The sequence below is a fragment of the Poecilia reticulata genome, linkage group LG1, assembly GCF_000633615.1.
Source record: "Poecilia reticulata strain Guanapo linkage group LG1, Guppy_female_1.0+MT, whole genome shotgun sequence".
Taxonomy (NCBI): Eukaryota; Metazoa; Chordata; class Actinopteri; order Cyprinodontiformes; family Poeciliidae; genus Poecilia; species Poecilia reticulata.
Genome location: NC_024331.1, coordinates 8,597,163 through 8,610,582, shown reverse-complemented (window position 1 = coordinate 8,610,582; position 13,420 = coordinate 8,597,163). Strand labels below are relative to the sequence as shown.

The 13,420-nt window shown below is 41.0% G+C and overlaps 1 protein-coding gene and 1 long non-coding RNA gene across 2 annotated transcripts; one reads left to right on the top strand and one right to left on the bottom strand.

Annotated features, from left to right (window-relative positions):
• Window positions 1-250: 250 nt before the first annotated feature.
• On the bottom strand, window positions 251-5,257 carry LOC103465696 (uncharacterized). Its single transcript, XR_533834.2, has 3 exons — window positions 4,757-5,257; window positions 2,772-2,944; window positions 251-1,357 (listed from the first exon to the last, which is right to left on the bottom strand). It is a non-coding gene; the product is annotated as an uncharacterized LOC103465696 (long non-coding RNA).
• A 2,801-nt stretch (window positions 5,258-8,058) lies between these two features.
• Window positions 8,059-12,835, top strand: dusp5 (dual specificity phosphatase 5). The gene is made up of 4 exons (XM_008410888.2): window positions 8,059-8,533; window positions 9,485-9,624; window positions 10,154-10,373; window positions 12,059-12,835. The coding sequence occupies exons 1-4, from the start codon at window positions 8,170-8,172 to the stop codon at window positions 12,463-12,465; spliced, it is 1,131 nt and encodes a 376-aa protein (XP_008409110.1). The 5' UTR covers window positions 8,059-8,169; the 3' UTR covers window positions 12,466-12,835.
• The last annotated feature ends 585 nt before the right edge of the window (window positions 12,836-13,420 follow it).

The window sequence follows — 13,420 nt, the reverse complement described above, 5'->3', positions numbered from 1 at the left end:
AAACACAGGTCTAGTGCCGTTTCCAGAATTTCTAGGTTTTTGAAGCAGGGTCAGTCTACGCTGCAATATTTTTCTAAGCTGCAGTTTTTCCCTTAAAGCGTTTACAGAAGTGTCATTAAGTACAGCTGTGATATATATACTTTTGTACTGCGACAGTAAGAGCCTGGATCTTTGACATTAACAACACCAAGACACAGAAGAAGAAGTACGCCAACATGGCTGCAGCACTTGGCTGCAGCACTGCCAGGATTCTCCCATAACTCACGTTTTCTCAAAAACAGAACGCCACTTCCTCTTTGTCAGAAACTTTTTCAAAACACACCAAGTTTATTGGCAGCAGAGAGAGCACAAAATGAAAGAGATGTGGAAAAACCCCGGTAAACAGTTTAACTGTTGTTGAACACATTGGTGCCTTCGCACCATTGTTTCTAATAATCTCCTTTCACAAAATAAGCCAGGTTTTTAAAATGTTCACATTTGAAAATATTCCAATGAGTCCCACGAAATTCTTTTTGTTTTTTTTCTTTCTTGTTTTACTTTTGTTTACAATACATGTTTCCTTTCAATATTGAGGTAATATATTCTGTGAGTTGTGGCATCGTATTTTTGTTTGCTGACATTTCGTTTTCATTCTTGAGCTTTTTCTGGTGCTGCTGTTTTGTGTTTTCTGATGTGCTGAAAATGCCTCCCTGTTTTATTACCTGTTGTGTTTGTGTGGGCAATATTTTTGTGTTTCCCACCATGTTCATGTTAGAATCAGGCTTCAAAGTTAATATTGGCTGTATTCCTTGAAATCCCAGAGTTTGGAACAAGCTTTTTTGCTTTCCCTCCTACAAGTCATAGAAGCAAAATTTAAAAAGGGAAATGATTAAAATGACTCATCTACAAACAAAATACTTAAAATAATGTACTACCGAGACAACCACAAGATAAAACATAATCAGCTGATCATTTGTGTTTGGAGAGAAAAACTGCTGTATGATCATTTTTGAACAAACTTTATATAGAAATAGTTTGATAAAAAAAAAAAATTCACGTCACTTATTTTCAACTACATTTTGAGACTCTTTACATATTAGGACTTTTGCGCCTACGCACAGTTTAAAAGCATTCCAGGAAATGGTACAAAAATAACCTTTATTTACATATTGCGATGTATGAATTCTGTGGCACAGACTCACTGCCACTGTTTTCATTGTGAGCTGTGATTTCCAGCTTCTTCTCCGTCTTGAGTGATTCTGATAAAATTCCAATCTGCTGCACTCAGTGGTCAGCCTAGGTGAGTAATGTGGGCCTTGTTGGGAAACGGCATCATCCTCTGCAGCCTCTGTCTTCCAGCCAGGAAGCACCTGTGGAGCTGAGAGAGGAGGAAAGCTGAGCCGGACTGTATGTCCCTGCGAAGGCGTCCTATTGTGTATGGATTCTTTTCATAAGTCACATGGAAGAGAGGAAAAAAAGGGGGCTTTCTCAACAGGAAGTARCTTTATACAAACGAACATATGCAAACGCAGTCTGGAAAAGAGTTTTTGTCGGGTGCAAAAGGAGACGCAAGCACAAAAATGGAACCTGATAAGAAATGCTGCGTACAGGAAATTGACCGCTCTTTGGGGATTAGTCAGTTAAAATTTTTGTTGAAACAAATAATTTTTCCTGGAAGATGTAAAAAGCAACAACGTAATAAAATCATTGGACTTCAAGTAGGCTGATTTAACATATCCTGAAAGTCTAGGACATTTATCGTCTTTTTTTTTACATTTAGTCATGTACAACCAGAAACGTCAATGTGATGAACTGGAATGTTCTGTGATAGGCTATCACAGGGTAGCTTATATTTGTGAAGAAGAAGAAAAATTAGAACATTATTGCACCAAACGCCACATGATGACCAATGAACATGCGCTAACTTCTACACTTTGACTCAAGTAAGTCTTGGGAGTTTTAGATTTTAAACTTAAATGTGTGAGTTTGTGAAAGATAAAGTTACAGTGGTACGTTTTGTTGATTTCTTATTAATTTTTTTTTATACTCATTTTGTCTGGTGCGGCGTTCCAGACAGGTCATGGAGGCTTTTAATGGAGGGTTGGGTTATCAAAGTGTTTCAGGTTTTGAACATCTCACACAGATCTACCGTTCAAAAATTGAAAGAGCATGGCGCAATGTAGGGTTCATACAATGTAGAGTTCATAAAGAATTAAGCGCTCCAGTCAGGTGACACTTTTTAACCTACCTGCAAAATGCTAAATTTATCCCCTTGCACACACTCTTCCCAGAGTTAAAAGAAATATATTTTTTTCTTTCCACTTTAAAATTATTTGTGTGGGTTCATTAGATAAAATCTAATTAAAATACGCCGAAATTTGTAGTTCTTTCAAAGAAAACAGTGGACAAGTTGTAGTGGCATAAAAGCTTCTTCAGGGCATCGTAAGTAAGCAAAGCAAAAGCAAAACTGCAGGCTGCAGAATAATTCTTGAATTTGCCTCCCACCCACACACTCTTTAATTTTTGTTGTAAAATGATGCCAAACTCCATGCAAGAGAGACTGTTGCACTTGTGACTCCAGCTCACACGACCCAGGCGTGTCCTCTGAGGCGGCCTGCGGGGCTTTGCCTGCCTCCCGAACACATTATAGCCGCTCTACAGAGCAGCTCAAAGGCTGGAGCAAGCCTGTCGAGAGAGGATGCCGACCGTTTACGTGTCAGAGGAGAGGGAAAAGTGGTTATTGTGAGAACGAAAAGGAATAAAAATCCCCGAGGGAGAAACATTTGGCTCACCTGGGCACGGTGTTATTGTTTACAGCTGACAATGGGCCCGTCCAGCGAGACGTGGGCTGAGGAACGGATGGTGGGCCTCCCCTCGCATCAGTGATGTCACAGGCCCAGATTAGACCGGGCCATATGGCACGCTGCCTGCTGCCTCCTCTAATCCTCTGCTGCYATCCAGTCACCTTTCCATCCATACATCCATTCATATGTGTGTAAAAGTCAAGTCTATTTGCACAGCACATTTCAGCAACAAGGCAGTTGAACGTGTTTTACACCATAAAATCATAATACGGCAACCAGAAGGACAGTCTACTGTTTTATTTGATCTTGGTTTTTTTTTTTGTTTTGTCAGTATCCGTCCATCTCTCACTTTCTGGGACTCCTGCTGTTCTCTCCTTCTCTTTCTCCCTTTCTTCTTGTTTTTCTTGCTTCTGTTATTGTTCTTGTGCATTTATGCCTCAGACACATGATGTAACAGCTACTTGTTGAGTCCGTTGCCCACGGAGCTTTTCAGATGAATTACATGGGCTGTTTTTGTATGGATTTACTAGGTCAGCGGTGAGTGGAGGGAGAAAATAATTAATAATTTTGCTAAAGCATCTGCAGAATTGCACACGTAAATTGAAAGAAATCTTTTTCCTATAGATCTGCTGAAAATCTTATCTTTTGGCTTTTTTCTCTCTTTTTTTACCTCTTCTTTTAATGAGATGTGTAAATGAACGACTGCTGCAAATCATTTAAAATAAATATGTCACATGTAATATAGAATTATTATTTTTTTGTCTTTTTTTGTCATTGCAGCTTTTGGTCAACACTAATGTTATGCACCTAGGAACAAAAATGTTTAGCCTCTTTATGGCACAAAAAACTGCAAAATAAAGTACAGGTGGAACTAAATATTTATGTACACTGCATAAGAAATACATATTTTTTACAGAGGCTTCAAAACACTTTGTTTTGTAGAGTTAGGAAACATATTCATGTATTCTTTCACAACCTTCTCACAATTATTTGCCAGAATTTTGTTGGCTGCATTGCTAATGTAACTTTTTCCACTACAAATCCTACAAATTGCCTAAAAGTTTAGATCAGGGTTTTTGAGACTAACTTGGCAGTATGTTTGGGGTAATTTTGTAGGCGACAGTTTTCACTTTGACATTAAAGGGATTTCTTTGTAAGTTAATACAAAAAAAAAACAGATTTTGTTAATCATGACTGATTGCTAAAACTATAAAACGTACAAAGGGTAAATACTTTTTTATAGACACTGCAAGTGTTTGATGTGTGTTTTCTGAGGCTTGAAAGCTTCCCTCTTTGTTGTCCAACTGTGATGTTGGTGATTAGTTTTGTCAGACCAAAAGGTTATGTCCTTATGTGACTTTCCAAACATTAATCTAGTGTGTTTGTATTGAATTTGGAGTAATGGCTTCTTCCAAGTCGAGCGACCTTTTAGCCCATGACCAAAAAAGACTTGTTTTTCTGTGGATAGTAGCACTCTGACCTAGCGTTTTCATGCGGTCTTTTGTTTTTGTTCTTGGGTTAATTCACATATGGGGTGGACTGCACATCAGTGGAGGTCCATAATTTTCTTCCTGGTGAGTTTCGTTGTTTTTTTTTGTGCTTTTTTTCATGATATGACAGAAGGACACAGTATGTTTGAAGTGTAAACTATGTCCACATGAGTTTCTTTATTTAACTCAAATGTCATAAATTAACCTACCAAAAGCAACTACATCATCATTTGTGCATTTCCATATGTTGGTAGACATAATAATCTTTTTCATCCAGACGTCTATATTTGAAGAAAGTAAATTAAAAACCCTCCAAGCAACTGTTTGTCTCTTTATTCTCAGATACACAAATTAGAAAGGATCCAAACTAAGATAAAACAGGAAATGTTACGTCTTTTTAATGTCAGACTGAGAAAAAAAAAAAAACCCTGTATAATCTACCCTCCTCATTTTGGGAATACATCTCAGCATTTCAGAACTTACCGTCTCCACCCCCAAACAGGATGTCAGGATTTTTTTTCAAGTATTACAAGTTCTGACCAGTTTCTGTTGATGTAAGGTCTGCAGTCTCTGTGGGCATCCATATTTAGATCCAAATGCCAACTGAACCCAAACAGAGTCCTGGGCCGTGTGTCAGGATTGATTTCTTGTCGTGTGCGGGTAGGTCGAGTGACGTTTAAGCCCATTAATTCATTTTGGGGATTAGGCTTACAGGCTGAGAGATGCTGGAGAGAAGTCATGCTGGTTCACTGGGCTATACGTGGGACCGGGCGGAAGTTAGAGGTTGCTTTTGTCAGCTGCTTTGCCTGATCTCTTCCTGAAACTCAGCTACATTCCTGACCAGCCCACATGGAGGATTATTCATAAGCCCTTAACACAAATATAAACTCCTGAGAATTCGCAGGGCCAAAGAAGTCGCGGCTACTGTTAGGGTCTGGAGTGGATTGTTTATAATTTTAGCTGCACTGAAGTGTTATTTGTTAGACGGGAAGTGCGTTGCCTGAAGCGTGTAGTTCCGCGTTTCGAGTGGATTCCTACTTCATGATGTTAGGTTGTTGTGGTCCGTTTCCGATGTTTCACCTGGTCTCCTCACGTTTGTCATTTTTCTCAGCGCCACAAGTTTTCCTCACTAAACTGTTCCTTAATCCAAGAACAATTGTGCCAGGATTTAAGATTTCTGTTCTTGCCAATCTCCAGTCGATTGTCCTGTTGTTCCGCTGTAGGCTGTGGCTCTAATTTGGGTCAGCTTGGAAGTGGCCATTTCACTTTGAGATAATTAAACAATTGAAAATGATTCTGCCTGCAAAAAAGAAAAAAGAGCTAAATTATGCTTAAGACAACCTGTGGTTTCTATACCAATCTGTTTCTTGTGCAATAAGAGTCAAAGCTGATATAATGTCCCAATACATAAACAGTCAATCATGTTCAGTTTTAAATTGAAAAATATTGGCGACTGATGGTTTTTGAAGGTGTAGACAGCCTGGTCAACCTGGCGCCTGACCACAACGATTACAAAATCTGACCGCTTTGTTTGACAGGCAGCCGTAAACAGCGTTAGTTTGGCTCTGACGTCGTTTCAACATTCAAATTCCACCTTCTGAGGAAAATGGAAAACGCAATGCTAATTTTTATGCCGAGTGACCAAACTAACATTGTTTTTTTCTCCGTTTTATGCATTCAAAAAAAGGAAGTGTCACGAATAAAATCAGAAGTTGGGCAGTTCCACGTGTGCTGGTCATTTTCCCCCTTCTCCATTTCATATATTTGTAGTTTTGGATACAAGCAGTGAGCTTAATATTGACTCTAAAGAGTAAATATAAATTAAGTAAAGTTAATCATACGTAGAATTGAATTCAACTATCTACAAACGTGACCACAATTGAAAAGGAAATTATACAAATTTTTTTTTTAATCTTTCCACCTCAAATGTGGTTTAAATACTTTCAATTAAAACTGAAAATACTCATAAGGAGACAAATATTAAAGTGTGCACAATTTCAAGCTAACATGTTGTAAAAGCACCTTTTGATTCAGAAACAGCATTCAGTCTTAGAGGAGTCAGTCAATGTTTATGAACATCCCACATCTTGACTTGGTAATATTTTCACACTCTCTCTGTCTTGCAGTAGTTTTCCACACTGTGAAGTCGTGAGTTATCGACAGCCCACTGGACTCTGACTAGGACATACCTGAACACTGATTTTCCACTAGCGACGCCATTCTTTTATTTGGACGCACAGTCACAAGACTCATTTGTGACTCTTATGTCACTTCCTGAATGATGTCTTCAGATGTTGCTTCACATATATATTTTTTTCTCATGATGCCATCTATTTCATGTTCTTCATTCAGTGAAACGACAACATAATGCTGCCACCCCCCATATTTGACAGCTTGGATGGTGTTAGCAGATTTACCTCCATTCCTATTTTCCTCCAAATGTAACATCGGTCATTAAGGTCAAACAGTTTCACTTTAGCTTCACCGGACCGCAGAACATGTCTCCAAAAGTGAAGGTATTTGTCACAGTATACATTTGCAAACCGCAATCTGGCTTTTTATGTTTCTTTTGAATCACTCGCTTCCTCCTCAGCCGGTATCAGTACCGGACACATTTCACTATTAAACGTGACATGTACAGATTTCAAAATCTATGCTTTGAAATTGTGAGCCAGATTTTTTGTTTGTTTGTTTGTTTTGGTTAGTTTTATAAGACCTTAACACATTCTCCCAGAGATTTGAGAATGTTTTAAACAGGTGCAAACTTTTTCATTGGGAGCTAAAGCTTTTCTTCTTTTTTTTTTTTTTTTTTATCAGTCCTTCTCGATCCGGACTCAGAAAACTACAGGAGCTTTTTGTCTCATGTAAAACATGACTAGCCCTTCCCAGAAACTCCTGCAGCTTTGTCAGTGTTGCTGTTAGCCTCTTGGCAGCCTCTTGTCGCTGATTAGTTTCAGTCTAGCCTTTTGAATAATCTTAAAGAAACATAAATGTAATGCAATGTCAACATTGCTGATGACAATTCTTACTGTGCTGCGGTGGATTATTTTATTTTTTGTACCCTTCTTTTGTGGTAAACCTTTGCATAATTGCATATTTTGATCCAAATTATGACTTTATTGAATTAATGTGTCTTTATTTAAATTATACTTGTGCTTGAAGATTTTTAAGATAGAGCAGCTTCATTCCAGCTAATGTTAGGTTTTTGGAGCAAAAGCTGCACAACATTTTCACTGTGTGTCACATTAAGGGTAGACAGGGCTTTTGAAATGATTTATCATGATCATTTTTTTTTTAATCACAGTAACTTCAAGTCTAGCAGTTGCAAAATGCACACTTTTTGGATCCGGTGTGTCCAGAAAATATTTCCTTATAGGCAACACACGCATGCATGATGCTGCATCGTTTGTTGTGTTCTTGCAGAAACCTCGCATCATGCAAACAGTAACCCGCCGCAAAGGCTTTGTTATGCAATAACTGAGACGGTGTGACGGCCGTCTTCTTTAGAAACCATGGCGTTGCGACCTCGAAAAGCATTCAGCACCGGCTGCATGAAAAGACTGGTGGAGCATCTTACGGAGGGACGGAGAGGGGGAGTGAGTAATGGCTGGATCAGTAGTAGTTTCTGTAGAGGGTTTCTTATTATTTACCAGAGCCCACGGGCGGAGTCACAGCGGAGTCATGGACGTGGGCGGGTTTTTTCCTGCGAACACACCAGCGCCGGTGTCCATATATGGTTCTCGACGTCACTCACCGGAGGTCCCATTCACATAAAACCGATCGGCCGGAATCCCCTTGGAGGAAATGTAGGCACAGACTCGCACTGGGCTCGCCGCTCGCCCGCTTTCGCATCTAGCTCAGTTGTTTAAGGCAATAACAACAACAACAACAAGAAAATGAAGGTCTCCAGCATTGACTGCCGGCGTCTAAAGAAGATCATCAGGAAGGAGTGTGGGAGCTGTCTCATTGTGGACTGTCGACCCTATTTTTCATTCACGAACTCCAGTATTAAAGGGTCCGTCAACGTCAATCTCAACTCTCTGGTGGTCCGGAGGTCCCGGGGAGGGCCTGTGCCTCTGCAGTTCGTCATCCCGGACGAGAGAGCCCTGTTTCGGCTCCGGGAAGGGAGCATATCGGCGATCGTGGCTCTCGATGACCGGACGTCCCACTGGCAGAAGCTGAAAAAGGACAGTGTAGCACAAATAGTAATAAACACCCTGTCGCATCTAGCGAGCGGGGCAAGCATCTGCTTCTTGAAAGGTAAGAATGTATTATTATTATTATTATTATTATTATTATTATTATTATTATTATTATTATTATTATATACCAGGGTTTTTTGGTTCAGTTTTGTTAATTATAAACTGAATTCATGAAATCCAAATTGAGAATTTGAATTCATTTTTTCTCATATTACATGGTTTTGTTCCCTGTTTCAGGCTGAAAGTCGTAAGCATTAATAAAGTAACAAGGATATGATATAAATATCCCAATATGACAGATTTGATTGACTTTATATTATATTATATTATATTATATTATATTATATTATATTATATTATATTATATTATATTATATTATATTATATTATATTTGTCATAATTAGATACATGCAGTCTGACAAAATCCATGAAATAGCCTACGCGATTCACCCTTAAAATGGCTTCTTCTTTTTTTTTTATTGTTGACCAACATTTTGGTAGCATCTTCATCGCTTCATCGAAGCTATTTTTCTCTCACTTATTGGAGAAATGAATGTCCTGCGTACGTCAGTAGAGCGGATGAGTCAGTGCTGGAGAGACGCAGCTTGATGCTGCAGCGACTTTCGTTGGCGGTAAAGATGTCGAACCAAGCTCGGTTCCTTCATCGGAGCCCAATATTTACTACATAGTCAAGAGTAATAGGTTCATCTGAGGTCGTGGCAATGTGTTGGGAAGCGCATCCATCTCCGTCTGTCAGGATGCTTGGCCTAAACGGATTACCGGTCCCCTTAGTGAGGGCTCCTGTAATTAATTACGCGTCTATAATCAGGTTATAAACTCTCAAATCCCGCGCTAAGACTGTTTCATAAACACTGGCATTTCACAAGAAGTGCGTTCTTGTGTGAAGGCGTTAGTAGGCTAGCGGTGGTGTTGTAATTATTCTAAGCTTCTTTTCTAAAAATGCATATCCGTGACATGCATTTCTCTGTGTGTGTGTTGCTCGCTCAGGAGGATACGAAAACTTCTACTCTCAATACCCTGAACTTTGCACTGAGGTGAAAACCATTGACCAGAGCGGAACTGAAACCGAGAAAAGAGTCAGCAGCCACAGCGAGAAGCTTTCTCACCGCAAACCAGATTATGATCAGGTATGGAAACACCCCTCCACTCCCACACAGCTGCAAACTGTCAGGTTTTTTATATATGGCACACGCAGAACCACGCTGGTATCAGAGAGGCTTATATTTGACATCAAAGCCACATCACAATATTCCCTGACCTTCAGTGCTCCTCAGTTCTTTATATATACTGCAAAAAAAAAAAGAAAAGGAAAAAAAAAGAGAGAAGCGCAACCTCTCACTGAGGCTTTCATCTGCAACCTTTCCTCTGTCATGTGTACTATAAATAGAAAGCCTGAGAAAGCCTCAGATCTGAATGACCTCCTGTGTCTCTCTGACTGACACGTTGCGAGGTACTACTGCCCTTAATGGCTCCATTCCTCCATTTTCCACCACACGTTTTTGTCCGTAAATGAACAGAATGTGCACTTTCTCATGGTTTGGGGTGGGTAAAAGCTGATGGATCGAGGCTGGCGGTGGACGTTTTGTCTTCTCTGAGAGGCTGTGTGTTCTTGCCCATTAACACCTGACTTATGTTTCTGTTTTCTCTGCGCTCTAGGGTAAACCCGTAGAGATCCTGCCTTTCCTCTACCTCGGCAGTGCCTACCACGCTTCTAGACAGGACTATCTCAGCGACCTTCACATCACAGCCTTGCTCAACGTGTCGCGTCGGGACCTGCATCCGACCAGGGGCCACTATGACTACAAGTGGATCCCGGTGGAGGATAGCCCCATGGCCGACATTAGCTCACACTTTCAGGAGGCAATAGAATTCATTGGTGAGTGGCTGGATATTTTTACGACAAAAGTCTTGGTACTCAAATACTTTAATCCCTCAAGTCTGCAAGGATGCTAAGTTAGGACGATGTACGGGTTTAATGGCCACAATATTCAAATCTTAAAAATACCCAGGCTGAGATACAAAAAGACTTCTATACCTATACATAGGCATTGCTATTTTTGAAAAGCATCTTGAAATAAGTCTCCCTCTATCTCAAGCCTGCTGCCATTCACAACTAGAAAGCTTTGAGAAACCCAGCGGTAATCAGTTTATCGTCATCACAAGCCTTCAATCCCTCACCGATATAACCCAGCCAGACTTCTGTCAGTCAGGATTTCCTCACTAGCCTTATACCCTTCCGATCTCCTTCCGTCCTCCTCCGTCTTAACGCATAGACGGCTCTCCGATGCCGTCATCAGCGCCGCGGCCAAATCCCTGCGTTGCCGGGTGTGGTCAGTCAGTGTGACAACTAGGTGAACCGTAGCAATGGGGTCAGAATTTGTAGGCTGACTGAGACACACAGCACAACAAGCTATTATTTGTGATGAGTGGGTGGAGGGTAAATACTGGGTGACTAATGCACAGTAAGAGAGGGGTTTTTTGTCCGTACGAGATGGAAATTACTGATGGCCCCGAGGCCAGCAGGGCAGCGAAATCTGTTACAGAGGGAAGGACGGCATGTAGGACAGGTAATGGGACTGCTGCATAACGGCAGTAGCAAAGGTAATACACAATGGGATATTTATAGCTTGGCATATCTAAAGACACAGCTCATCCACAAGCAGCTAGCCTGACCTGTATTGTCAGTACCGTGTATTGTTTGGGGACGTGGTTCTGAGTAAGCCTGGTTGTTACATAAGGCATCAAAAGTGTTCCCGGGAGCAGGTTTAGCCTACATTCAAACGCCGCTTCCGAAATTCATCAGCCATTAGACATGCAGGGTACACAAATAATCACAGCTGTTGGTCTTAAATTAAAATCAATCAGCAAATCCCAAATGTGTCTAACTGATGTAACGGTGAGACGGGGGAGGATAATGAATATTGCTGACCCACTGAAGTATGTCCTGTTAATTCAGAGCAAACTTCGACCATTAAAACACCCACAGATCCTGTCCAGCTCAATTCAGGTTGGTGTCGCTCTCTTAACAAGAGGTGCTCTCTGGAACGGATAGAAGTGGCCCTCATAGTTCCTGTGATGCAGAGAGACGTGTAGGTGTGCACAGTGGCTAATGAAACTGCTGTCTGCAGCCGTGGGTAGATCAGACTTGCACGCAAGGCGAATGAAAGTACAGACCTGTAGGTGTTTGGAGAATTTCTAAGAATTCTTGAAGCATTTAAGAAGGGACATTTAGAGAGATAGGTGAAAGCAGATATGTGTGGAGGTGGTAGGATGTACGGGTAAAACCTGTAGGAGCGCAGCACGTATAGGACACACATCTGTGAGTATGGAGGCTGAATGCAGCGCCCCCACATTGGTGCAGGAGCTGGTGTGCTTTGTGACTAACACCAGCAAAAGACGTTTGTCTCCTTGCGCCACGAAGGCTGGTGTCTTTGTTTGACCAGAGTAACTTTAGATATGTAGCGTGCTGAGAAGAAATGTGATGATTATGCAGCTAAACTGTGATTCTGAGAAAAAAAAAACTGATTTCAACAAAGATTTCTTCCTTTCTTTCCTCTTTAGATCAAGTGAAGCAATCGGGAGGGAAGGTACTGGTGCACTGCGAAGCAGSCATCTCACGCTCGCCCACCATCTGCATGGCGTACATTATGAGGACCCAGAAACTGAGGCTCAATGAAGCCTTCGAGGTCATCAAGCAGCGGCGCTCCGTCATTTCGCCAAACTTCAGCTTCATGGGCCAGCTGTTGCAGTTCGAGTCCGAGGTCTTGTCCAACCCCCCGGCCATGGCTGCCACGCCCGAACCGGCCACTCCGTGCGTCACAGAGTCAGCCTCGTTTTTTGCCAATGACTTCTCCGCCACTTTCAGCACCAAAAACTTTGAGACATCCATGTTCACCTTCCCTACCTCTTGCCTGCAGTCCCCAGTACACCACCCGTTGAAACTGAGCCCAATAACTGCACTGCCTTAAGGAAAGAAAAGAACTACGATTGCTTGGTAGTATTACTTGAAATTTTAAGAATCAATGCTTTCTGTGTGCCTGATGTTGAAACCAGCAGAGCGGGTAGACGCAGCGGAAATCAGCAAGAGACACAGCGAAGAGTTAAAAACAACAAAGAACTGTGTTCAGTCGAAAGGTTTTCCCGTCTTTTGAGCTGCGATGATTAAACAACACAGCACAGTGATTAACTGCAATATACATGCCTTAGGTTAATATTGTGATTCACTTGCCTACTCACAATTACGGTTAGGCATTTAAACCTAATTTATTTAAAAACAATGGTCTGTTTTTTTTTCAATAATGTAGGAAATGAAATGTGTTTAATAAATGTTTTCACCACTGAAACGTTGTCATGTTGTAATTTTTATGTATTTGAAGCAAGAAGTAAAACCCGATGATCAATTATGGCCACACGATGTGGTAAAAGGAGAAGCAACAGTGACACCTGCAGTGACTTTGAGCCCAGATAAGAAGTCTCATTTTTCTGAATAAAAGTCAGACCCCAAGTCTTCCTAAATTGTGGTAGTTACACAAGCCACATATTTATAAATTAAGATGAGAACAAATTACAGGTGAAAAGCTTAAAAATGTATTCTTGTTATCCACAATTATCCTGATGTTGCCTCACGATCAAAGCCCTGCAGCATGGACTAATGAGAGTGCCACCTAAAGAAAACTTCTGAGAAAGAAAATTGAAATAAGACAGAATTAAAATGTGACTTCATTTTGTTTTGGCATATGAATAAAAACATGCTACATTTTATAATCTGCGAATATAAAACAAACAAAAAATATCCATCCATCCATCCATTTTCTTCCGCTTATCCGGGGTCGGGTCGCGGGGGCAGCAGCTTCAGAADGGAGGCCCAGMCTTCCCTCTCCCCAGCCACTTCTTCCAGCTCCTCCGGGGGAATCCCAAGGCGTY